Source organism: Mustela putorius, unplaced genomic scaffold (assembly GCF_011764305.1).
Source record: "Mustela putorius furo isolate JIRA1106 unplaced genomic scaffold, ASM1176430v1.1 tig00000129_pilon_pilon_pilon, whole genome shotgun sequence".
NCBI classification, from domain to species: domain Eukaryota; kingdom Metazoa; phylum Chordata; class Mammalia; order Carnivora; family Mustelidae; genus Mustela; species Mustela putorius.
In genome coordinates this window covers 802,450-830,142 of record NW_025421290.1, presented here as the reverse complement: position 1 = coordinate 830,142, position 27,693 = coordinate 802,450, and the positions used below count along the sequence as shown (strand labels likewise).

The window sequence follows — 27,693 nt, the reverse complement described above, 5'->3', positions numbered from 1 at the left end:
AGTGTGTTTGAGATTCTTTCTTTCCCTCTCCACCTCTCCCCATACCAATAAATAAATACATCTTAAAATAATAAAAACAAAAACCCTAATGTGGGTCTCCTTTTAACAAATATCAAAAAATTTTAATCTATATTTGAACGTTTCAACTGACCACCCTATACCAGTACTTTGAAGCTATTAAAATCACAAAATATCTACTAAATGGAAAATCCTACATAATATATATTTAAGTCACCATCTATTTTCATATGTATAGTTCCCTACAAATACCACTAGGTAGTAGTAACAAAACACAATTTGTTCTTAAAATTATTATGGTTTTTTTTTTTAAATAAAAAAACAGGATCATGAGGGAGAAGGGGTGGTTGGTGGCAACCAGTCAACAGAGGACTGCCGGGCAAAAGACAACAAAAGTCACTTCACAGACAGTCAAAAAATATTTGGTGTTAAATGATAGAGAACTTCTGGGAGTAACGTGGATATCTGTCTATATTCCTCTTAGTTTTTATTTTATTTTATTTTATTTATTTATTTGACAGATTGAGAGAGAGAGAGAGCAAGCAGTGGCACTGGCACAAGCACAAGAGAGTGGCAGGCAGGAGAGGGAGAACCAGACTCCCTGCTGAGCAAGAAGCCTAATGCAGGACTCTATCCCAGCACCCTGGGATCATGCCTGAGCCGAAGGCAGATGCTTAACCAACTGAGCCACTCAGATGTCCTGAACTCTTCTTAGAAGTTTTGATAGTTAATCCATAAAGATAGCATCATAAAGATACTGGATTTAGGTGCAACTGTTTTTTATTAATAGCAGGTATTACTAATCTGATGCTACAAAAAAAAGTCTACTATAACATAATTCAGGAAATGTTCCTATATAAATGACCTATAGCACATTTACCTATGTGCTATAATAGGGAATGATGGATTACACGTGGAAATATTTACTGGAAATGAGGACACAAAGACAAGTTGGATTTATAGTATCTACATAATTATTTTTGTTTTTTTTTCAGATAGTCTTTACTCTAAGCATTAACATTTTTATGCTTTATCAATTAAATGATAAACTTGTAGGAATCATTTACAAAACCCTATCTATTCCACAAAAAAAAAAATGTAAACCCAAGTTTATAAAATCCTAAACTGTTAGCAACGTTACATTTAGAGGGCATATTAAATTTAACCAAGAATATCTCACTGTGAATTCAACAGCAGAATTTCCAAAACTTGATCTTAGAAATACTTATTTATTAAAAATAAAGACTTTTGGGACGCCTGGGTGGCTCAGTTGGTTAAGCAGCTGCCTTCGGCTCAGGTCATGATCCCAGCGTCCTGGGATCGAGTCCCACATCGGGCTCCTTGCTCCGCAGGGAGCCTGCTTCTCCCTCTGACTCTGCCTTCCACTCTGTCTGCCTGTACTCGCTCTCTCTCTCTTACAAATAAATAAATAAAATCTTTAAAAAAAAAAAAAAAAAAAAAAAAAAAAAAAAGACTTTTAACTCTGAAGATCAATTCACTAGTTGTGAGGTGAGGTCCAAGAATCTCTGTTACAAGTATCCCTGGTGATCCCAAGGCAGGTAAGTTTGAGAAATACCAAATATTAGACAAGTTTGGCAAACACCAAATATTGTATATAGAAGTATGTACTGCTCTAAGAACTTTTTCACTTTACTAAAACTTAAGTGGCTTATGAGGTCAGGGGGAATTTCAAATCTAGGCTTTCTAAATCTATTCTTTTTTAAATCCAAACATATTCTTCCAGAAGAGGGCTTCACTTTTGCAAAGAAGACACACGTTACCAATAACTTACATAATGTTATGAAGAATTTACTATAATAATCAGCCTTAAAAAGGGATTTAGGAATATGTTTAGGTGTTATGTTTCTTTGTGTCTCCTCCTTTAAGGGAATAAAAGCCAGGTGTCTATTATGCATTAGGTGCTTATACTCAAATGTTCATTACTCCTTCTCAAGGTTTACATTACCAGATGAGGGAACTGCATTTCAAAGCAGTTAAATCACTTGCCCAGCTCATGGATGTGGTCAAACTGGGATTCCATCTGGGGTCTTTCAGACTCCAAAACACATAAACACTGTCTTCCTGTGCCTAACAGATTAACTAACTCTTTGTGGAATACTAGCTTTGTGGAAGCCAATATACCAAGCATGTATGGTTGAATTAGGCATTCATGATAATAAAGGCACTAGGTAGGTAATCAGAGGTAAATAATCTCTGGGGATTGAGAACCTGAGAGTCCAAAGAAGTAAAATAATGCCAATACCACTATAAAGATGTCAGTGCAAAATGTAAAGATATCACGAAAGAGGTAATAATCAATTTTTTTGTCTGAATGGGGAGGTTTTACAGAAAAAGCAACTGAACAGTTTTTCGAGCTGAATTGGGTGTGGTATGGATTCCACATTTCACCCAGAAGAATTTGTACATGTAACTACAAAAAGAGAGGAAATGGTATTGAAAGTGGTCTGATTTAACTGGAATACAAAATTACAATGAAGGAAGTGAAATATGAGGCTGGAAAGGTAGACAGAGACAGATCATGGAAGAATACCCTAAATATATTAAGGCTGGACAATACAGTCAGACTTGCACTGAGGCGAACTGATTATAGACAATGAGACTAAAGCCGGAGAAAAATCTTACAAGGCTAAGAAAGAAAGGAATGAATAAAAGTGATAATGGAGACTAAAAAGAGAAGATGAAATTAAGACATATTTAGGGGCAAGAAATTTTAAAATATTAGTAGACAAATACAAACATACATAGCTTTTTAGAGAGGAAATTATATATAAGGTAGAGTAGCTTCAAAGTTGTTAGGACTTTTATACTGAGATCATGTGAAAATAAATGCCAATGTGTTATAATTCACTCATAATCCAAAACAGTGTTACCCATCATAAAGAAGAATCACATGCAGTTTCCATCCTAAATAGATGAGAATCCAAATATTTCTCCAAAAGATTACTAATAACTAAATCTATTTTCTGAAAAGTGATGCTATACATTAGAGACTTCCAGGTTAGTTCACGAAATTCTTAACAAGATACAAACAAACTTAACTATGTTACTGTGTTTTAAAAAAAAAAAATGTCTTTTGTGATGCCTAGTGGCTTCCAAACTATGCTGCCTATTAGAATCACCCTCCGGGCTTTCAAAACTCTGCTGGCCAAATCACATTTCATATCACTTAAACCAAAATGTCCAGATGGAAGAGCCAGGCCAAAGCACACCTATGAGCTTAAAGGGGGATCAATTATTTCAGTAAATATTTTTTCTTCCAAGAATAGTACAGTACTTATTCTTGCCAAAAAAGCTCTTGTGAGGAGTTAAAAAGATGATTAGTCTTAACTGGTAACTATAAAAATTCTACATCTGAAATGCATTTTTTATATCCTTTAAAAATCATACTTTCACAATTATTATATGCTCTCCCTGATATGAGGAACTTGAGAGGCAGAGTGGTGGGTTTGGGCGGGTAGGAAAGGAAAAAATGAAACAAGATAGGATTGAGAGGGAGACAAACCATTAAGAGACTTAATCTCACAAGACAAACTGAGGGTTGCTGGGGTAGGGGTGGGATGGAGACGGTGGTTGGGTTATGGACATTGAAAGGGTATGTGATATGGTGAGTGCTGTGAAGTGTGTAAGCCTTCACAGACCTGTACCCCTGGTGCAAATAATACATTATATGTTAATAAAAATAATTGATTAAAAAATCATACTTTCTATAAAACGTATTTATAAAATAGCTATAAAATACCTGCAGTGGCGCTTTGGTCAGCTATCTCAGAGTTTCTATTCTTTGCAGAAGAAAGTCTTGTTGGACAAGGCTTTGATCCAAATGTTGGAAATATGTCTGACCTACAATGAAACAAAGTAATTTCAATACACATTAAAGATAGTAAAATATTCTTAAATATTAAGGCAGGAGCAAGTATAAAAACTATAGCTAAGATTATTTTTTATTGGTATTCCTAGTTCACTTTTTGAACTTTCAACCCCTTGATATATAGGCAGTTCTTAATTATTCATGGAAAGATTACCAAAGGCAGGGAAGATTCTCTAACTCATATTATATAACCTTTTGTTGGGTCAAAAAAAAAAGAAAAATCAAAACTGATCCAAAGAAATTCATTCCAACACCAAAGCAAATGACTCCTAATCATTTAATATACTATTTGCCTTCATAGATAATAATACAAAAAAAGAGACTGAAATGCATTACAAATTAGAGATAAGCAACAGGTGGGTTATATTAGCACATGCCATTTTCTTCCTGAATTATTCTGTTATACTTTCTGACATCATAGAGACTCACAGGCTTTGTTTCACAAAGAAAGTGACAGAAGAATGTTAAATCTGAATGTAAAGGAACTGTTCAAAATCACGCAAGTGTTGTAATATCAAAAAGCCAGTGATGGATATTATAAAGAAGAGATTTTACAAAGGAGCATAGTTCTTAGTAGTTGGGTAAGCATATTTGTTAATTGGCCTAGAGAGACGTCAATGTTAAACTTTTTTTTTTAATTTTTTTTAAATGTTAAACATTTTTAAAGAGTAATTTCTCTAGAATAGATGATAGGTTTCTTTAGTCAATTTACATTTATACCATGTACCTGACTTGAATGACAGAAAATACTTTAAGTCTTTAGAAGAATGATTCTCAAGAGTTTTTCCTCCCCAACCCACTTAAAGATGAAAGCCCTACATGAGGTAATAGTGGCTCTCTTTGCCATGATTCTTAAGGCAAGATGCAAGCTGGTTAAAAATAATTGTTTTAAGGCTATTAAATTTAAGCAGAGAGTCAATTATCATATGGTTTCACGTACTTGTGGAGCATAAGGAATAGCATAGAGGACATTAGGAGAAGGAAAGGAAAAGTGAATTGGGGAAACGAGAAGGGGAGATGAAGCATGAGAAACTGTGGACTCTGAGAAACAAACTTTGAGGCTTTTGGAGGGATGGGGGTAGGGGACATATTAAGGAGGGCATGTATTGCATGGAGCACTGGGTGTGGTACATAAACAAATCTAAAAAGAAGAAATAAATTAAGTGAAAAAAAAAGCCATTAAACTTAATGTGGAAATACAAAATTCATTAAAGGTAACTGAGTCCAGAAATGAGGGTATATTGAACTCCTCCTCACAGAGTTCAGTATCTGAAGAGAATAATTCCACAAGACAACATAGAGAATAGTGAATTCTAAATGTTACAGTATAAAGTGAACGTTTCTTTTCTTACCAACTAGGTTCTAAATTATTTACAGGACCTTACAACTGCAGGAGTATTTAACATAAAACTTTACATCCATAGAAGATAAGGGAAGGACTTCAGGTCTAAAGAGATAAATATCTACTTTAAATGCTGATAACTGGGTCACCTGGGTGGCTCAATGGGTTAAAGCCTCTGCCTTCAGCTCGGGTCATGATCCCAGGGTCCTGGGATCAAGCCCCGCATCCGGCTCTCTGCTCAGTGGGGAGCCTGCTTTCTCCTCTCTCTCTGCCTGCTTCTCTGCCTACTTGTGATCTTTGTCAAATAAATAAAATCTTAAAAAAAAAAAAATGTCTGGGGCGCCTGGGTGGCTCAGTGGGTTAAAGCCTCTACCTTCAGCTCAGGTCATGATCCCAGGGTCCTGGGATCGAGCCCCGCATCGGGCTCTCTGCTCAGTGGGGAGCCTGCTTCCTCCTCTCTCTCTCTGCCTGCCTCTCTGCTTACTTATGATCTCTGTCTGTCAAATAAATAAATAAATAAAAATAAAAAGCTAAATGTTAACTATCCTATGACCTAACAACTCTACTCTTAGGTTTTTGTCTAAAATAAAGAGGGAAGAGATATCCCAAAATCCTAGAAGAGAGCCACAGGAATTTTCAGAAATCAAGGTGGGATCACTATCTAAGACTTAGAGGTCACTGAGGTAATCTGGTAAAGTTTGTTGAATTGTTTTACCAGAAAAAAATGCTCTGGGGTGTCCAGGACTCTAACTCTAGAACTGCTGTAAGGAGATTCCTGGGAAGGCTGCAAAAGCTATGGCACAGAGGCCTGCGCTATTACAAGACAATGAAACAACAAAATATAAGAAATGGGGAGGTAACAGTTGGGTGGAGTTTATCTACAAATTAGACAAAATTGGTGCTGAGTTTTCAATGAAAGCAGTAATAACAGCTTAAAGGTCCACTGCAAAAGACTCAATGATCCAGAATAGAGCTAAAGAACAAAGAATATTAGGATAAATCTCAGGCAGAACAACTAGGACTTGGGAAATAAGAATTTATATATTACTGCAGGTGCTCTAAGTTACAGCTGATGTGTTCTCTTTCTCCATGCATCCCAAACCAAAGCCTAGCTAGATAGTATCTATAAACTTTCCCACTGTCTTCTAAATGTACTTCAACATTTTAAGAACTAGAAAATAGGGGCTCCTGGGTGGCTCAGTTATTAAGCATCTGCCTTTGGCTCAGGTCATGATCCCAGAGCCCTGCATTCTATTGGGCTCTCTGCTCAGCAGGAAGCCTACTTTTCCCTCTCCCACTCCCCCTGCTTTTGTTCCCTATCTCACTGTGTCTCTTGCTGTCAAATAATAAATAAAATTTAAAAAAAAAAAACCACTAGAAAATAAATAGCTAAGTTTTTTTCAAATACGGTATTAGGGATCAGGCTACAAATTAAAAGATCAGCATTCATTTAACACATCAAAAAATTAAATACATTATTCTCTTCCCCTGGGGAGTTGTAGACAGAGAAGAAGTCAATGATTCTTGGCTATAAACTCCACTTTCACTATAAGAGCTGATGTTTGGAGAGGAAGATCGAGACGGTGAGTCCATGGTCAAGTCGAGCTTAATTGCAGAATCAGGGCTTTCAAGATCAGAGGTACTGCCACTCAGTTTTGCTCTTTTCTTAGCTGCACTATTACGAAGGGACCTAAGAGAACTCTGCATCTAAGGAAAAAAACAACAACAATTAACTTACAAGACATTTATATGAGTAAAGGTTATCCTTAGATTTTAAATTCCATTCACTATACCTAGCTAGCCAGTGTCCAATCTGGAACTAACAAGATGGTATTAACGTATTTGTACATAATAGAAATATGTATTTTATAAACAACCAATTTATAAACAAAACTGTAAGCCGCGTAAGAGGAAGGGTTTCAAGCTATTATTCACCATGGTATTTCTGACATTGAGAATAATGACTAATATAATAAAATTTAATTAGTAAATGAATTATTCAACCAGATGGTAGATATCTGAGTTGAGGTCAGAAAGGTCTAGCCAATCTTAGGTCACTGGTGTGTAGACGTGGCCATTTAGAAATTCTGTGAAAAAAAAAAAAAAAAAAAAAAATTCTGTGAAAAGTAATGTTTTCTAAAATTAGAAGTTTATATCACGATTGTCAGTATTAGGGGTCAGAGAATAACAGATGACTATATGTGACTTCTGAAACCAAGTATTTGTAGAAATGTAGAGTAGAAGATGCCCTTACAAAGATATTAAAGTTGGGAATAGAAACCTGAATGAATTAAGGAACCCAGAAATATACATAAACTGTTTCACTTACATTTTGATTATAATAATTAAAATGGTTGATTCTACAGTATGGCCACTTCCCTAGTAAATCCTTAGAATTAGAAGGCTTGCCATTATAAAAATAGTACTATCCTCCTGTATTTATCAATAATTATATAAAAGAAATTATCCTTTCAATTATTCATTAAAAGATAAAGGGCTATTTTTAAGGTATCATACAGATAATGCAAAAAGATGTAGCATCAGATGAAATTTATGAGTTATGTAGGAAAATGATCCTTCCAGAACTTTCCTCCCTTTAAATGAATTCTTTTCCTAGTACCAGTGAAATATAACTATGGGTTCGGAGGGAAGGAAAGATTTTACAAGCAGTCAGAAGTTGGAATGACTAATTAATTTATTTAAGAACCAATTTTGGTACACATGTTTAATGCTAAAGAAATATCCTTAAAATGAATATGCATTAATTTTATTTTACTGTGCAAACTATCAGTGTATGATGCTTACATCTTAAAAGTAGGCAAAAATAAGACCACAAAATATAACTGTTTCATTACACACATTTAACGTAAAACAATTTTTTAAACCTGACATCAGGCAGACTAATATGATGAAAAGAAAGCATCTATGGAAAGAGTGCTCCGTATCCAAAGTAATACAACAACCACATTCCTTCTGTGACATAATTAGTAAGTACAGGGTTGTCACAATGGCAATGGATTTTTATAGTATAAATGGAGTGACTGAGAATTCATAGTTCATGAAGATAAATAAACTTGTACATGCTCAGGAATGTCCAAAGCAGCACTGTCTGCAACAGCAAAAGACTAAGAATAGCCCAAATAAATTATGATAACATCATAAATGTAAAAATATAATATATTAAAAGTACACAAATACATAAAACACAAATTAATGGTGACAGTGGTTGCTTCTGGTGAAGGAAGGAAAGGAACTGGATCGGGGAGGGAACTATGTTATGTTATTTATTTAAAAATAGGAAACATGCAAATTGTTCATTTGGGAGGGATTAGCATATGGGTATACTGCTATATAACTCATACTTTTAAATTAAAAAGATGTAATATATGCATAGAAGAAATGCTGAAAGGAAACACATTAGAGTATTAATGGCAAATTATTCTGGGTAGTGGGATTTGGTGTGATGAATTTTCTTCCAATACTTCACTATAGTTTCTACATTTTCTATAACGATCATAAAATACTTTTATTAAAAAAAACATGTTATGGAATTAAAAAGTACTTGATTTTACCTTAAATAACAGATATTATATTATAGGAAATTATAAGCATTTAAAAATTATTAAAAATGGTATTTGGCGCTAACCTCTTCTTGATCCAAATCTTTATCTCTGATATCTAATTCTGAAAGATCAATTTTAAGACTATCTTTTTCATTCTTCCAAATATCATCAGGCTCTTTCTTTTTGGGTCCCACTGTGCTCAAGTCAGCTTTATCAGGCAAAAGACTGATTCCCCTTGGTATGGGAGGGACAGGTTTGGTCCCATTTAGGCCTCGTCGGGAAGATGGTGATCTCACCAAAGCAGGTATAAGTTGAACTGGAGAAAGTTTTTCTTGAGAATTTTCTCCTGCATGAAAAAAATATTTTTTTACTTACATTTTTTTAATTTCAGAGAACTGGGAGTTATAATCATAAGTGTTTGGAATACACTGTTTTAAAATTAAAAATACATTATCTTTTATTAGAAGAATATTATTTAAAATCAGATCAACATATTAGTGTCCCCTAACAAATATAATAAAAATGAGTCACTAGAAATTCTTTCATATTAAATAAAAACATTATATACCAGGTTAAATTTTTATCTTTATACACATTATCATAACCAATATTTGTATGATAAAGTCCACAAGCAAGCCAGAAGGACTACTTGCCTGGCTTCATTTAATTAGGTAAGTAACCTATGAGTGACTATTATATGCAAAGCAGTAGTGCTGGGCACATGGGAGAACAAACTTAATGAATTCTCAGCTTTCAATACAGTATTTGATTTTGTGGGAAAGACAAACATAAAAAGAAATTAATGGAGGAAATGAAGGTGTAGTTCTAAGAAAGAATGGTTAGGGGCACCTGGGTGGCTCAGTGGATTAAGCCTCTGCCTTCAGCTCAGGTCCTGATCCCAGGGTCCTGGGATCGAGTCCCACATTGGGCTCTCTGCTCAGCGGGGAGCCTGCTTCCCTCTCTCTCTCTCTGCCTGCCTCTCTACCTACTTGGTTCTCTGTCAAATAAATAAATAAAATCTTTAAAAAAAAAAAAAAAAGAAAGAGTGGTAAAATTGACTAACCATGCAACAAACTGACGTTACAGTCATGTTATAAACTATAACACCAGTGATGCAGGTTAGTTTAAAAGTGGTACATCTTAGCTCAGAGGCTGTGGAAAAGAAACTATGTGGGATATAGGCACTGCCCTTAACAGACTTTTTATTTAAGATGGGATTTGTCTTGAATAAATACATATGCTAATTTCATTATTTTGTAAAGGGTTACTGTTGTTGCTGGTTTTTTTAAAAGATTTTATTTATTTATTTATTTGTCAGAGAGAGGGAGAGAGACAGAGAGAGCACAAGCAGGGGGAGCAGCAGACTGAGGGAGAAGCAGGCTCCCTGCTGAGCAAGAGGGTTGATGTGGGACTCAGTTCTAGGACCCTGGAATCATGACCTGAGCTGAAGGCAGTTGCTTAACTGACTGAGCCACCCAGGCATCCTGGAAAGGGCGATTGTTAAGAAAAGAATATTTTAGTTAACAAATAATAGAAACTCTTTTAAATAAATTTAATATTACTAAGCATTCAAAAACTGTAGAATAAATGGATACTAAGCATTAATTATATTTCTAATGCTAAAATTTGTTACTAGGCTCTTGGGCTGTTCATGTTTATGTTCATTATAAAGCATATTAGTTGCCTAGTTCTAAAAAAAGATTTTGAAGTACAAATTTAAAGAAATGACAATTTCATTTGAATTTTATTTTATATAACATGTTTGATTTATTTAACATACTATTAAGTATTTTCCTAGATGCTTCCTAATTCAGAGAAATAAAATGCCAGTTCTTAAAGATCTAACAACCCTAACTCCAAAGTAATATTTCAAAAACACAAATAAATTTGAAGAAAGTATTCATTTTTACCATCATTTCTACCTGGAGGGTCAGACGATTTTTGGCTGACAAGCTTTTTCTGTGGACTTGGCTTTGGTAGTCCTTCAAAGCTTTTAAGAGGCCAGGAATTGGAGAAGTTAACAGAAGTATCCTGAGATTTCTTTGGAGATACGGTAAGAGATGTGTGCTTTGGACTAGTTCGAGGTGATGAGAGAGGATAGGATGGAAGGATGAAACCTCCTGGACTTGCACTTAGACCAGAATATGAAGAAGTACGTTCTGTCTGGCTACCAAAGGTCTGCTGTGACTTAGGGGCAAAATTCAGGCTAGCATACACTGTAATAAAACAAAAGAAAATATGTTATTTATGTATATACATCTAAGAGTTTAAAGCTGGTTTGCTTTTCTTAAAGTTTATATCTTTTTGTACAGTGTGAGGTAAAGATCTAATTTTTTTCTAAACAGATAGCGCACTTTTCCCAGTGCCATGTTTTTTTTTAAATTTTTTGTTATTTTTTAAAGATTTTTTTTTTATTTATTTGTCAGAGAGAGAGAGGGAGAGAAAGCGAGCACAGGCAGACAGAATGGCAGGCAGAGGCAGAGGGAGAAGCAGGCTCCCTGCCGAGCAAGGAGCCCGATGTGGGACTCGATCCCAGGACGCTGGGATCATGACCTGAGCTGAAGGCAGCTGCTTAACCAACTGAGCCACCCAGGCGTCCCCCCAGTCCATGTTTTAAACTGTCCTTTCTTTTCATCTATAAAGTTCATATACATATACATATATATATGTATACACACACATTTAGATGCTTCTTATTGGTTCAATTAGTCTATTTTGTCTATTCCTGCACTAATACTAAGATGTTTTATTTATCATAATGTTATCCAATAGGATGGATGTCCTTCCATTTTTTATTTTCTTTAGAATTATCTTGGCCATTCCCGGCTTTCCATTCTTTTATATGTATTTCAAGATCAGCTGTCAGGTCCTATACAAGATCCTTGTTGGGTTTTCGATTGGAGTGACATTGAATTTACAGAACAACCTAGAAATAACTGCCATTTTTCTGATAATCAGCCTCTCTGTTTAAAACAGTTAAACAGGGAGGCTGAATTCCTTTAATTTATTTAGGTCTTTGTCTCTCAGAAATGTATTTTAGCTTTCATTAGGTTTTATTAGGTTTCCATATACTTATATTTTTTGTTGGTACTGTAATTTTTTTTTTAAAGATTTTATTTATTTGTCAGAGAGAGAAGAGAGCGAGCACAGGCAGACAGAATGGCAGGCAGAGGCAGAGGGAAGAAGCAGGCTCCCTGCCGAGCAAGGAGCCCCATGTGGGACTCGATCCCAGGATGCTGGGATCATGACCTGAGCTGAAGGCAGCTGCTTAACCAACTGAGCCACCCAGGCGTTCCGGTACTGTAATTTTTTTTTCTTAAAAATTATATTTTCTAAAAGTTGCTGGTGTCTAGGAACTTTATTGACCTTTATATTCTGGCAACCTTGCTAAATCGTTTAATATTTTAACAGTTTTCTGTATATGTTTTTAGATTATCTTTGTAGGTAATCTAGTAATTTTCATAATGATAATGATGGCAACTATGAAAATGATAATGATGGGAGCTAATACCTAGCACTTTACTACATGTCAACTGGTGTTCTTCCCCCCCCCCCCCCCGAGCAAGTGGTGTTCTAAACACTTTGTGTGTATTAAGTAATCTGATCCTCACAAGAACCCTGAGGGGGTACGTACTCATCTTATAGACTAAAAGAAAAAACGTAGGAGGGATAACTAAATTGCCAAAAATCACACATTAGGAAATCATAAAGCTAGGATACAGACCCAGGCACTGTGGCTTCCAAGTGCTCTTAATTATCACATTGTACCACATTTTATCTGAGAGTAATGACAATTTTTGTTTCTTCCTCTACAAATGTTATACTTTTAATTTTGAACTAAGCTCTTCCTAGATAGGGAGTAGAATGACTCCCAAATTTTTAGCACAGATTTTCCTTTGTATCCAGACTTCATATCAAAAGCTACTCAACATCCTCTTTAAAAAGACAGATGACCCAAATGTAACATGTTCAAAACCAAACTATTGATTTCCCAGTAAAATCTACTCTTCTTGGTAAATGGCAGCTCTATTCCTCAAGTTGCTCAGGCCAACAACACTGGACTCATCCTTGATTCTTCTCACAAACCTCATATCTAATCCATTAGTAAATCAACATTAGCAACACAGGGTGATCACTGAGTCTGAAAACTTAGGTGAATACAGAGTAAATGGCTTATTCATATTACATGAGCATACATTATAAAATTATCTATGCTTCCAAACTTTATGGCTACTTTGTACATCAGAATCCAACTACTTTTCACCACTTCCATTGCTTCCTTTCTAATACAAGCCATATCATCTCTGGCCTTTACAATAGCCATATCCTCACTAGTTTGATTTGCACCCTGCCCCCATTCTTACTAAGCCTTTTCTCTATACAGTAACTCTGATCCTTTTAAAACAGTCAAATCAGGCTATTTTTGTTTCCTCTCAAAAACCTCTCAACACTTCCCATCCCACTCAGAATAAAATCCCAAATCCTCACTATATCCCACAAGGCCCCAAGTTACCTCTGAAGATTACTCTCCCTCTCACTCAATATACTGACCTTCCTATTTCTCCAATAAGCCAAATGTGGTCCTACTTCAGAGCTTTTGTACTTTGATTATTCTCTTTTCCCGGAATGCTCTCTTCCTGGATTTTTCCAGGTATCAATGTAACTCACTCCCTCACTTCATTTGGGGTTCTGCTTAAACATTTCACTCACAGAAACTTTCCTTATCACATTCTGTCTCCTATCGTACTTTATTTTTCCTCACAGAAGTCACTTCTGTTCTTGTTTCTTTATTTTCTCCTCTACTAGATTCTGATCTTATATTCCAGAACAGTGCCTGCTTCCCAATACTAAAGGGATTAGTATCATTTTCAAAAGCAATGGTAACAGTGAGCATTTTGTCTTATTCTTGACTTTAAAGTGAATTTTAATACTTTAATACTAAATATAGTGGCAATAGGTATTAACAGATATCAGGTTAAGAAATTTATTTATAGTTTGTTAGAAGTTTGTAACCATGCACAGATGTTGAATTTTAACCACATCTATCTATTCTTTTCCTACCCACTTAAGCCCCCATGTTGTATCACCACTTCCTCATATCAGGGAGATCATATGATAGTTGTGTTTCTCTGCTTGACTTATTTCACTAAGCATGATATAACCACATCTATCGACACATTTATATGGTCTGCCTCCTTTCTGTGATGTTAAAAATATAGCAGTTTCTGGAAGATTACTTGCACATAATATATAACATACACATTTTAAAACCACATTGCTAGATTCCATTTGCTAATACATTTTTGGGACTTTGTCTTCCATGAAGGTAAGACTGGGCCACCATTTTTTCCCTTTATTCATTAACTTTATGGGGTCATGGAATTAAGGCTATACTCATCTCATAAAATAAAGCAGGAAAACTTTCTTTTTTAATTCTTTCAGTTTGTTTAAGATAGGATTTATCTCTTTTTGAAGGTTTGACAGAATACTAGGAACACCATCTGAACCTGGAATATTTTTGTCATTTTTGTGTGTGTAGGGATAAATTTTTTTAAAAAAATTTCTTCAACGATTACAGGTCTATTGAGGTTTTCCATTTCTGAGACAACTTTCACAAGTTTATTAATTGTGTTGTTCATTACTCTGTATCACCTAATCTAAAACTTCTTTATTCTATTTAAGTTTTCTTTTAAGATTTTACTTATTTATTTATTTGAGGGGAAAAGGGAGAACACAAGCAGGAGAAAGAGCAGAGGGAGAAGCAGACTCTCCACTGAGCAGGAAGCCCAATGTGGGGTTGGATCCTAGTACCCTGGGATCATGACCTGAGCCCAAGGAAGCAGACACTTAACTGACTGAGGCGTCCAGGTGTCCCTCTATTTAAATTTTCTATTGATGTGTGGACATTTGTGGATTTGTTAATTTTCTCCTTATAATTCTGTCACACACACTCTTCCCCACCTCCAAATGATTTTAGCAAAGTCTTATCTCTTCTTGTTCTTTTTTCATTATGATGTTAATCTTTAGCCCTAAAAATATTTATACCTTTAGTGTGCATGTTTTCCCGAATATCTGTATTTTTATACTTGCTATCTTTGACTATTTGCCTAGTATATCTTTTCCATGCTTTACTTTCTCCCATTCTCTTTTGACATGTTTTAGGTATGGCTCTTAAAAATAGCATTTCATAATCCAATTAAAAATATACAGAAGACATCCAGATGGCCAACAGACACATGAAAAAATGCTCAGCATCACTGATCATCAGGGAAATGTAAATCAAAACTACTAATACCTCACACCTGTCAGGATAACTAAATAACTAAATAACTAAAATCAACAACACAGGGAACAACAGGTATTGGTGAGGATGTAGAGAAAGGGGAATCCTCTTGTACTGTTGGTGGGAATGCAAACTGGTGAGGCCACTCTGGAAAACAGTATGGAGGTTCCTCAAAAAGTTAAAATTAGAGCTACCCTAACACCCTGCAATTACACTACTGGGTATTTACCCAAAGAATACAAAAATACTAATTCAAAGGGATACATGCACTGTGATGTTTATAGCAGCATTATCTATAATAGCCGAAGTACAGAAATAGCCCAAGTGTCCCATCTATTGATGAAGGGATAAAGAAAATGTGGTAGATACACACACAACACACACACACACACACACACACACACACACACGAATATTACTCAACCATATAAAGAATGAAATCTTGCCATTTGGAATGACATGGATGGAGCTAGAAAGTATTATGCTAAGCGAAATAAGACAATCAGAGAAACACAATTGCCATATGATTTCACTCATATGTGGAATTTAAGAAACAAAACAAATGAGCAAAGGGGGTAAAAAAAAGGGAAACCAAGAAACAGAAGGGAGGCAGGTTTGGGGGTGGATTAAATCTGTGATGGGGATTAAGAAGTACACTTGTGATGACTGCCAGGTGATCTGAGCACAGAACCTGATGTGGGGCTCAATCCCAGGACCCTGTGATCATGACCTGAGCTGAAGGCAGAGGCTTAAACCACTGAGCCACCCAACATGCCCCAACATGGTGGTGGTCTTAACAGACTTTTTAATGTACACCTATTATTAAGTTAAATGCTGATTCTGGAAGAACTTGATATCCCTTTAGTACTGCTCTTACAGGTATTCTGAGAGGTTACAGAAAACCAGAGCCTCAAAGATCTGATTAAACACTGAGAGTGGAGGTAGTTATCAAAGGTAATGTAATCATTTGGGGGACATCGTAAACAGGAACAGACTAAGCAACAGAGAGAATCTTCACTGCTTCTACTAATCACAAGTCCCCAGGGAATCTAGTCAAAATTTAGGAAATATCTCTTTCATTAAGAAAAATGAACTGTTTTATTGGGAATGACACCATAAAGAAAAACTTTATGGAGTCATAAGGCCCTTGTAGTGGGTAGAGGAAAGGGTTGCTAAAATTTAAGTACTATATTAACAAATCTTCCTTATTGATTTCAAATGAGCATTACTTTTCATTGACAAATAAAGACAGAGATATGTCCCTATCATTCAAAAACTTTAGTAAAGGATATTTAACAAAAATTAAAATACCTCTAAAAATATTTCATATGATCCTACCTCTAAATAATAATTGATAAAGCTATTACTTAACACAGACATTTAAGAAACCCCTTCAAATCAAAAATTCATATAACTGACAGTCAGCCTCAAGTCCTTCCTTTTGTTCTCTATCTTAGAGATATATAAGATACCTGAAATGACAGCTAATCAAGAAGTTATGGTTCCTAACAGGGGGCTTAATAAATTCTCAACAGCCTTAAAAGGTAAAACTGCTGGGACACCCAAGTGGCTCTGTCAGTTAAGCATCCAACTCTTGATTTCAGCTCAGGTCATGATCTCAGGAATGTGAGATTGAACCCAGTGTGGCTCCACACTGGGCATGGAGAATGCTTAAGATTCTCCCTCTTCCCCTCAACTTGCATAATCTCTTTCAAAAAGGAAAAAGGAAAAATTAAAACTGCTACAGAACATAACTGTCTTCTGCTAACACAGTACTTTTTAATGAATAATGTTTTTAATTACTTGGTATTAAAATGCTCATTTCTGGGCGCCTGGGTGGCTCAGTGGGTTAAGCCGCTGCCTTCAGCTCAGGTCATGATCTCAGGGTCCTGGGATCGAGTCCCACATCGGGCTCTCTGCTCAGCAGGGAGCCTGCTTCCTCCTCTCTCTCTCTCTGCCTGCCTCTCTGCCTACTTGTGATCTCTCTCTGTCAAATGAATAAATAAAATCTTTAAAAAAATAAAAAAAGGGGCGCCTGGGTGGCTCAGTGGGTTAAGCTGCTGCCTTCGGCTCGGGTCATGATCTCAGAGTCCTGGGATCCAGCCCCGTGTCGGGATCTCTGCTCAGTGGGGAGCCTGCTTCCTCCTCTCTCTCTGCCTGCCTCTCTGCCTGCTTGTGATCTCTGTCTGTCAAATAAATAAATAAAATCTTAATAAATAAATAAATAAATAAATAAATAATAATAAAAAATAAAAAAATAAAATGCTCATTTCTACCATGAGTTTCTAAACCCTCTAATTTCTACCACTTATATTTACATTAAGATTATTCAATCTAACATTTTAGGGTAAGTTATGAAAAATGTTATTAAAACTGTTACTAAAAATGTAAGTTTTTAAAAAAAATATATAAGTTTTTTGCAATGAATAAAATTACACAAAATAACATGTAAGCTACACTTGGATATCCTACATAATATTTATAAATCTTTGTATCCAAATAAAGTTGGAAATTAAACCTTTATCTTGATGACTGTTAGTTGTTCCTAGGTACTGTAAGTCAGAATCCACACTGCCAGTTTTCCCACATATCTGTGAAAATCCAAGTTGTCCACACTTCCCAGAAACATTTGTCTGATGAGTCCCAGTACTGCCTTTGAAGAGAAGGAAGAGAAAAACATAAATGTTTTTCTTAAAGTTAAATATTAACTTTATTTCATGAATACATTAAATTTCATAAGTATTGATTTCATTTGCATAGGAATAACTACAGGAGTAACTGTACAGTGAACTAAGTAGGCAAGAAAGGGAAAGTTTTTGCTATGGGCATATCTGATTGGTATCATGGGTTAAAGAACAGAAGAGACTGCAAAAGTACAAAGAAAGGTATATTGAAAAATATACACAAAAACTCTTTCTACATACTGCCTTACCATGGAACATTTCTCCAGACCTTGCTTTCCTTCTTTTCCCCCCAAGTTTTTACTTAAATTCCAGTTAGTTAACATAGAGTGTAGTATTAGTTTCAGAAGTAGAATTTAGTGATCTGTCACTTATATATAATACCCAGTGCTCATCCCAACAAGTACTCTCTACATCCATCCATCCCCTCAACATCCTCCAGCAACCCTCAGTTTGTTCTCCATAGTTAAAACTGTTTTACGGTTTGCTTCTCTTTTTTCTCCCCTTATGTTCACCTGTTTGTTTCTCAAATTCCACATATGAGTGAAATCATATGGTATTTGTCTTTCTCTGACTTATTTTACCTAGCATAGTACTCTCTAGCTCCAACCACATCATTGCAAATAGCAAGATTTCATTCTTTTCTTTTTTTTTTTTAAGATATTACTTATCTGACAGAGCAAGAGAGCACAAGCAGGGGAAACAGCAGAGGAAGAGGGAGAAGCAGACTCCCTGCTCAGCAGGGAGCCCAACAAAGGGGCTCGATACCAGCACCCTGAGCCTTAAGAGCCGATTAACCAACTGAGCCCCTCAGACACCTATACCACATCTTCTTTATCCATGCATCAGTCAATGGACACTTGGGCTCCTTCCATAATTTGGCAATTGTTGAAAATGCTGCTATAAACATGAAAATGCTGCTATAAAATGTGCATGTGTCCCTTCAAGTCATTATTTTTGTACCTTTGGGTAAACATCTAGTACTGCAATTACTGGATCATAGGATAGTTTTATTTTTAACTTTTTATTTTATTTTATTTTTTAACTTTTTGAGGAATCACCACTCTGTTTTCCAGAGTCGCTGTACCAGTTTGCATTCACACCAACAATGTAAGAGGATTTCCCTTCTTCTCATCCTCACCAACATCTGTTGTTTCCTGGGCTGATTTTCCTTCTTCCTGACATTTGTAGTATATATTATACAAAAATGTCGTACTGCAGAACTCTTCTAGTTTGTTTCCTAACATGTAACACAGCATTCACATAGTTTCCAAGCTTATGTGGCCATATTTCCAAGATCTCTTTCCCTTGGCTTGTTAAGGTTATTGCTTACTGCGGGTCCTTTATATAAGTTCTAAAATTTTATGATTTATAAAATTACCTCCCTTTGATTTTAAGCTCCTTTAACCTTCATGTGCTGGACACCTTCTAAAGTAATTTTCACCTCCATGCTTTGGTTCTACTTTAGCCCTATCTATAAGAGTCCCTCTCTTTCTTCACTGCCAATCAATCACAAACCTCTCCCCCCCGCTTTTTTTTTTTAATTTTATTTATCTGACAGACAGAGATCACAAGTAAGCAGAGAGGCAGGCAGAGAGAGAGAGGAAAAAGCAGGCTGTCCACTGAGCAGACAGCCCGATGCAAGGCTCGATCCCAGGACCCTGGGATCATGACCTGAGCCGAAGGCAGAGGCTTTAACCCACTGAGCCACCCAGGTGCCCCAAACCTCTCCCTTTTTTAAGGTCCAGCTCATGCCCAACTTTTCCTGGAGTTTTCTCAAACCACTTCATCACCACTTCACCACTTCTACCACCTTTTCCTTTCTTAAATCCCTACAGTATTTATAATTCATGTCATCCAATCTGGCATCAGGTTATATGATGTCTTACTTTCCAGTTATTTTAAATCTATACAACTAGGTGAGAGCCCTCAACAGTACAGAAAGCATGAGAAAGCATGAGCCTTATAAAAATCCTAACTAATGGTATGAGCATAACTGGATATATTCTTTTTTTTTTTTTAAAGATTTTATTTAGTTATTTGACAGAGAAAGAGAGAGAGATCACAAGTAGGCAGAGAGGCAGGCAGAGAGAGAGGAGGAAGCAGGCTCCCCACTGAGCAGAGAGCCCGACGAGGGCTTCCATTCCAGGACCCTGAGATCATGACCTGAGCTGAAGTCAAGAGGCTTTAACCCACTGAGCCACCCAGGCTCCCCATAACTGGATATATTCTTGCATTTCTTTTACTCTCTTAGACATTAAAACTACATAATCTAACAGTCATTTTTGTATGAAAATATTATGGACTTTTACTGCATAAAGGTATATAAATTCTCCTGTGGTAAAAAACATTCTCTAAATTTTGTTCCTGGACTCATAGCTAACACATTTCAATAAATGATATCATCTGGATATCAAATAAACAATTATAAAAAACTAAATCTTTATGTTATAAACCACTTTTCCTTCCCAACTGGCTTTGTTTTGTCATCACATTACCCTTTTTGTAATTACCTGTGTGCTAAATCTTGAAATCTTTTTCTATTCCCTATCTTCATCTTCTATATCCAGTGGTCATATTTTCCTGATTGCTATTTGATTTATAACCAACCTTATCACCCTAGCTTCTTTTTTCCTTAATGAAAACAATCTCCCATTAGTTCCATATAGCTTATAAGCATGAGTTCAAATTTCTGAGCCTAGTACAGAAGGGTTCCCCATATCCAAATTTATTCTCTACCATCTAAAATGAATCATGCCTTCTTCACACAGCTCCTAGAATATCCCAAGCCCATTCCTAATGTAAACCTCTGCTCTCCTCACAACTCACCTCTAACTGCTTATATCATATACATCCTCAAAAGATGCATTATAATTACCTCCTCTTCAGTGCCTTTTCTAACTGATATGGCCCATGACAATGACCATGTCCTTTAAACTACCATAATATTTACTTTCTATAACACTTACTTAGACAAACATCTTTCTGTTGCTCTGACCAAAAAACCTTAGAGCACTCTTTACTTTTCTCTTTCACACATTCAATACCCAAGCCATCAGCAGATCATATCAACTCTACCTATGACATATGGTTAGTATCTAACTGCTTTCACTACATTCACTGCTAGCCTGGTTAAACTTCCATCAATTCTACCCTGTTTTCACCCTTGCCCTCCTTAAGTCTATTTATTTATTTTTAAAAGATTTATTTATTTGAGGGAGATGCTGGGGGCAGGGGCAGGAAAGGCAGAGGAAGAGGGAGAGAATCTCAAGCAGTCTCTCTCTGAGCATGGACCCAGACCTGGGACTGGATATCACCACAGTGAGATTCATGACCTGAGCCAAAATCAAGAGTTGGACACTTGACTGACTGAGCCACCCAAGTGCCCTTCTTAGCTCTATTTTAAATGTAACATCCAAAACATGCCTAGAAAATATAAGGCAACATATGTTACCTCTTTTCTCAAAATGTTCCTCACTCAGAGTAAAAACCAGAGTTCATTAAATAGTCCACTAGACCTTATAAATAAGGACCCTTATTACCTCTTTAATTTCATTTTCTACTTCTCTAACCTTTACTGATTTCATTCCAGACTAACTAGCCTCTTTGATCTTTCTCAAACATGTTCTGCATTCTGTACTATTCCCTCTTCCTGTATTATTTTTTCTTCTCTCGATACTTGTGTGGTTTTCTTCAAATATTCTCTTTCTGAATGTGGCCTTCTTTCACCACATTATTTAAAATAGCCCTTTCTCCATTTCCGCTTCTCTGCTTTATTTTTCTCCATAGCATTTATCACCATCTAACCTACTATGCTTTGCATTTATTTAATGTCTGCTTTGCTCCAATTAGAATGCAAGTTTATTATGAAGAAAGTTTTCCCTTTTTTGTTGACTGCCATATTCCCAGTACCTACTAAAATATCTGACACATATGAGACACTCAATAAATATGGATTGTTGATCAAGTAAATACTGCCTTACATTAGTACTTAAACGGTTTCAGTGAGAAACCCTCCCAGAGCCTTAGGAGACAATTATGTCAAAGTGTCAATTATTATTAGATTTTTTTTTGTTTTTTTTTTGAAAGAAAGAGAGAGAGAGTGAGCAGGCACAAACAAGTGTATGGGATGAGAGGGAGAGAGAATCCCAAGCAGGCTCCACACCCAGTGCAGAGCTAGACATAGGGCTTGATCTCATGACCCTGAAATCACAACCTGAGCCAAAATTAAGAGTTGGACACTCAAAGGACTAAGGCACCCAGGTGCCCCATTCCTATCATATCTTTAACAAATATTTATTGAATCTGAATTGTCTACTAGATTATAAATTCTTTGAGCTCTTAAAGGAATTATTAAGTTTAGAGAAACCTTTAAGATAGTTTCAACATGTCCATTACCTGGACCTTTTACTTACCAGCAGCACATACAGGAAGAGAATCTGGGTTATAATCTCGACTATTCTGAAATAAGTTTCTTGACACTCTTTTTCTGCTAAAACATAAATCATCATTTACTGGCATTCCTTGAGAGGGCTTTAATTTTGGAGATGGGATGAAATCATATGCTGAAAACTATAAGAAGAGAATAAAAAATTATCAAATATGTGTTACATCTTCTTGGTAATAAATATGACAGAATAATTTAGACTCAATTATGAAATTCAGATTAAAAAATACTAAATTTATCAAATATACAATGATACAAATAAACATCCAAATATCGTATGGTACACTAACAGTATTTTTCATTCCATGATAGAAATGCTAAATTTTTGTCTCTTTCTTATTATTTTACCCCAAACATTTTCTGCACCTTACCTTCCTAAAGTACAAATCTGGCAGCTGGGAAGGAAAGAATGTAAATGACAGAAAGAATTAAAAGACAACTTGAATACAGCAAAGAACATTTCTGATTTAGGAGTGTAGACTATCACACTATGCCATCCGTGAGTATTATGCAGTAAATGCCAGCTGAAGGTCATTGAACCAGTAAGCACTCCACTCTACTAGTCTTACTGTGACAAATTTACTACCCATATTCTGTAGCCCAAATAAAAATGGTAACCTATGTCACAGTTCCCTTAGGAGGTTTTCTTAGGATAGATTTTTTAGATGAAACCAAGTGCCTGATACTTGACATAAGTCTAGTACTTTATAGTATCCAATTTTTTTTTCACATGTCCCTTTTGATCCTTAAGGTACAAAAGTGCTATGGGACTAAGTGAGAGCAAGAACTAAGTGAGAGCAAGATCCAAGTATTCAGAATTCTTTTCTTTTTTTTTTTTTTTTTTTAAGATTTTTATTTATTTATTTGACAGAGAGAGAGAGGTATCACAAGGAGGCAGAAAGGCAGGCAGAGAGGGAAAAACAGGCTTCCTGATGAGCAGAGAGCCTGATGCGGAGCTCAATCCCAGGACCCTGAAATCATGACCTGAGCCAAAGGCAGAGGTTTAACCCACTGAGCCACCCAGCACCCCCAAGGGTTCAGAATTCTTCACCAATGATGACCTCAATTGTTCTGGATCACTTCACATTCAATATGGCTATAGCATATTTAAAAAATTGAGAGAACAGCGGTGCCTGGCTAGCTCAGTCAAAAGAGTATGTGACTCTTGATCCTGGGGGTGCAAGTTCGAGCTGCACGTTGGGTACAGAAATTATTTAAAAATAAATAAATATGTAACCTTAAAAACTTAAAAGAAAAAGTTGAATGAACATAAATTATACTTACTGCCTATATATTTATTTAAAGCTTACAGACACAATCAAATCTAGATATGTAGTTAGCTATAAGGCTTCTCTGCAAACTTTGCCAAATATCAAATAACAATGAAAAACAATAAAATTAAAGATATGTCTATTTGAAAACTTCTTTGCTAATTGACTATTACAAGACTATGAACTACCAAATCCTCGGATAACCTGTTTTTCCTTAACAAATTTTCTGAAAAACGAGTTAACATCTTCAAAAATTAACCCAGAAAATAAAGAAAAATAAATAATGCCTGAAATGAAAAAAAAACCTGACTTCACTTTCTCAGAGTACAGTATTACAATTTCTATGACTGATTATACAATAGTTTATATTAAATGGGATAAAAATGAAACCAATTACAGTGAACTTTTGATTAGACACATTAAGACATACTAACTCTGTTAAAATAGTGAGTAATCAAGAAATAATCCTACAGAAGGGAATACATTTTTTTTTCTTTAGGTGGGCTCCATATGCCCAGCAAGGAGCCCAACACAGGTCCTGAACTCCTGACTTTGAGATCAAGACCTATCCTGGGTGGTTCTGCCAGATAAGCACATGACTCCTGATTTCAGCTCAGGTCATGATCCCAGGGTCATGAAACGGAGCCTTGCATTGGGCTCCATGCTGGCCATGGAGCCTGCTCAAGATTCTCTCTCTCCCCTTGCACCTTCCACGCTACTTGCTCACTTGTTCATGCGCTCTTGCTCTCTCTCTCTCTAAAAAAAAAAAAAAAAAAATGTTCTGATTACCTTAAGTCTCCTTCTGAAACAACTCTGTTTTTCTTTTTTCTTTGAAAACTTTATGTGTTTTTTCCATTTTATTTTATTTCTTTTCAGTGCTCCAAAATTCATGGATTTATGTACCACACCTAGTGCTCCATGCAATACATGCCCTCCTTAATACCCGCCACCAGGCTTACCCAACCCCCCACACCCTCCCCTCCAAACCCCTCAGTTTGTTTCTCAGAGTCCACAGTTTCTCATGGTTTGTCTCCCCCTCCAATTTCTCCCATCTCACTTCTCCTCTCCATCTCCCAATGTCCTCCATGCTATTCCTTATGCTCCAAAAGTAAGTGAAACCATATGATACTTGACTCTCTCTGCTTGTCTACTTGACTTATTCTATTTTTTTATTTTTTTTAAGAGAAAGAGAGCACAAGCAGGGGGAGTAGGAGAGGGAGAAGCAGGCTCTCTGCTGTGCAAGGAGTTCAATGTGGGGCTCCATTTCAGGACCCCAGAATCACGACCTGAGCCGAAGGCGGAACTTAACCATCAGAGCCACCAGCTGCCCCATATTTGTGTTTTTAAAAACACTTGAAGAAAACATGGTTGTGATACTAGATACGAAGTTTTATATCTCACTTTTGCACTTAACATTATCATAAAACTACTTCCATGTTGCTAAAACCTCTTATAAATGCTATAAACTTCAATTACAAAAACAGTATACTGCTCATTGTAAAAAAACGCTAAAAATATAGAATATATAAAATTCTTCTTTGGTAATCGTTTCATTAGAATTTTGATGATAAACTCTTTAACAGATCTTTTTCTATATATAAACATACCTCCAAAAACTATTTTTTCAAAAAAGACTTATCCATTCACTTTAGAGAGAGTACATGTACATACATGTGAGGGAATGGGGACACAGGGGAAGAGGGAGAGAATCTCCAGCAGACTCCCTGCTCAGTGTGAAATCAGATGCGGGGGGCTCATCTCACAGTTCTGAGATCATGACCTGAGCCAAAAATGGAGAGTCGAAGTTTAATCAAGGGAGCCACCCTGCAACTCTCAATAATGTATTCTTAAGAAACAAAAATAGATCACATAATACTCTGGCACACAGTAAGTGCTCATCATATTATAGACATCCTTCCATGTAATCCATACATATCTGCTTATTCTTTCTAACGGTTGCCCAGTATTATGCATTATTGTTGAACTCATAGTTCCCTACTGATGGACATTTTCTATGCACAACTTTTCAGTATTATAATCTTGTAGTGAACATTGTTATGTACATATCCTAGTACATTTTTAGAGACTGCATAATATTGCATTGACTAGGCATGCCATTCTCTTATTATGGAACATTTGGTTGCTTCCAAAAAAAAATTTTTTTAATGATAAGGAAGAAATTCCGATGACAGAAATGGCGCATTTCTGGCTTAAGGTAGCAGTGCTGACTGAAGGAGACTGGCAGACCTTAGAAATGTTACACAGCTTAAATACCTTTTTAAAACAACTAAAATGGTGGTTTCTTTGATATCCATAGGCTTCCCACCCAAGGCAGAATACCCAAACTGAACTTTCTGTAGCTGTCAGCTAACCAGTTTACCCACAAAATAATTTAAATGAGACTATTTCTAGTTTTCCCTTTACTTAGCCAATTAGCTGACTCTCTTACATGTAAGAACACAAACAACATTGCAAATAACAAACCAAGTATTTCTGACTCCTTGTTTGATATTTATTTCTGGAAATTTCACTAATATGCTGCTTTTCTGGGTCTGAAATGAGACTCAAACACACAACCTACAAGTGTACCTTTTCTGAGACTTGGGCCCTTGAGTCCAGTTAACCTTTCCTCATGTAACTGACTGAGCAATATGGCTCTTGCACAGTGAATCTGATTCTTGGTAAAGCCTCTTTCTGGTTCTGACTTTAATTGGACACAGGGACAATAGCTTCCACACAGATAGAAGCAGTGGTAGAAATGGGTTTTGATTTTATGATCTATTATGTGATTTCTGCTAGATAACAGGGAGCCAATAGGCATCTGCAATCTCGTTGGGGTGTGCTCCATTTAAGTATTTTTAAAAATTAACATATAATGTATTATTTGTTTCAGGGGTACAGGTCTGTGAATCATTAGTCTTGCACAATCACAGCACTCACCATAGCACATACCCTCCCCAGTGTCCATCACCCAGCCACCCTATCCCTTTACCCCTTCCCCCTCATCCAGCAGCCCTCAGTTTGTTTCCTAAGATTAAGAGTTTCTTATAGTTTGTCTCCCTCCTCAGTCCCCTCTTGTTTCATTTTAAGTATTTTTTAAATTTTAATTTTATTTATTTATTTTTAAAGACTATTTGAAAGAGAAAGAGAAAGTGTATGAGCGAGAGAGTACAAGCAGTGGGAGCAGCAGTGGGAGAAGGAGAAGCAGACTCTCCGCTGAGCAGAGAGCCCAATGTGGGACTCGATTCCAGCACCCTGAGATCATGACCAGAGCCGAAGCAGATGCTTAACTGACTGAGCCACCCACATGCCCCTTGTTTAAGTATTTTTAAATGTACTGATATGAGCTCCTTTACACTAATAACCAGATCTCTTTTTCCCCATCCAAAACTTGGGGTTTTTTCACGTTTACTTAGAATGGGCCCAATATTTACCGGTTAATATCTACAAAAATCAAATTCCTATAGCAAAGATGAAAGGAAACAAAATCTATAACATTCAATGGATTTAGTTGTCAGCTTTCTTCAATTTCTCTAAATAACTGAGTAACTGTACATTAATATTACTTTAGAACTCTGAGGCTAAAGGACAGTTAAGAAGTTTAATTATAAATTAGACACATTCAGAGAAATAATGATTTCCAAAAGCTAAACAAAAGAATATTTCATAGTTTTCCAAACCTCAAGAAAGTTTAGCTTATTTATTTATTTAATTTTGTTTTTTTAAGATTTTATTTATTTATTTGACAGAGAGAGATCACAGGTAGGTAGAGAGACTGGCAGAGAGCCCGATGCGGGACTCGATCCCAGGACCCTGAGATCATGACCTGAGCCGGAGGCAGCGGCTCAACCCACTGAGCCACCCAGGCGCCCCAAGTTTAGTTTTTTTAAAAACTAGGAAAATTCAATGCCATTTCTATATAAGATATGGACATTGGGAAAAAAAAGAATGTCTCTCCAAATCCTTGGGAGTCACAATTCTTAGTCAATTAGTTATCTACTGCTATAAAATACATTATCCCAGAGCACAGTAGCATAAAACAATGAATATTTATTATCTTTTTCTGTGGATCACAAATTTACAAGTGGCTTAACTGGATGGTTTATGTATCTTGGAGGCTGCAATCAAGATACTGGCAAAGCTGCTGTCACTGGAAGGTTTGACTGAGAGTGGAGGATCACTGAACTTCACTCAGTGGC

The 27,693-nt window shown here is 36.2% G+C and overlaps 1 protein-coding gene across 3 annotated transcripts in view; it reads right to left on the bottom strand.

Moving 5' to 3' along the window:
• The window catches only part of TOGARAM1 (TOG array regulator of axonemal microtubules 1), an 81,979-nt gene that overhangs the window by 44,318 nt on the left and 9,968 nt on the right, over window positions 1-27,693 (bottom strand). For all 3 annotated transcript variants that reach the window (XM_013055796.2, XM_013055780.2, XM_013055791.2), the window contains exons 2-7: window positions 22,192-22,348; window positions 17,614-17,748; window positions 10,723-11,028; window positions 8,896-9,158; window positions 6,724-6,956; window positions 3,779-3,879 (exon numbers count right to left, since the gene is read on the bottom strand). In XM_013055796.2, coding sequence (XP_012911250.2) covers window positions 3,779-3,879; window positions 6,724-6,956; window positions 8,896-9,158; window positions 10,723-11,028; window positions 17,614-17,748; window positions 22,192-22,348 — 1,195 coding nt within the window. The remainder of the gene's footprint in view (window positions 1-3,778; window positions 3,880-6,723; window positions 6,957-8,895; window positions 9,159-10,722; window positions 11,029-17,613; window positions 17,749-22,191; window positions 22,349-27,693) is intronic.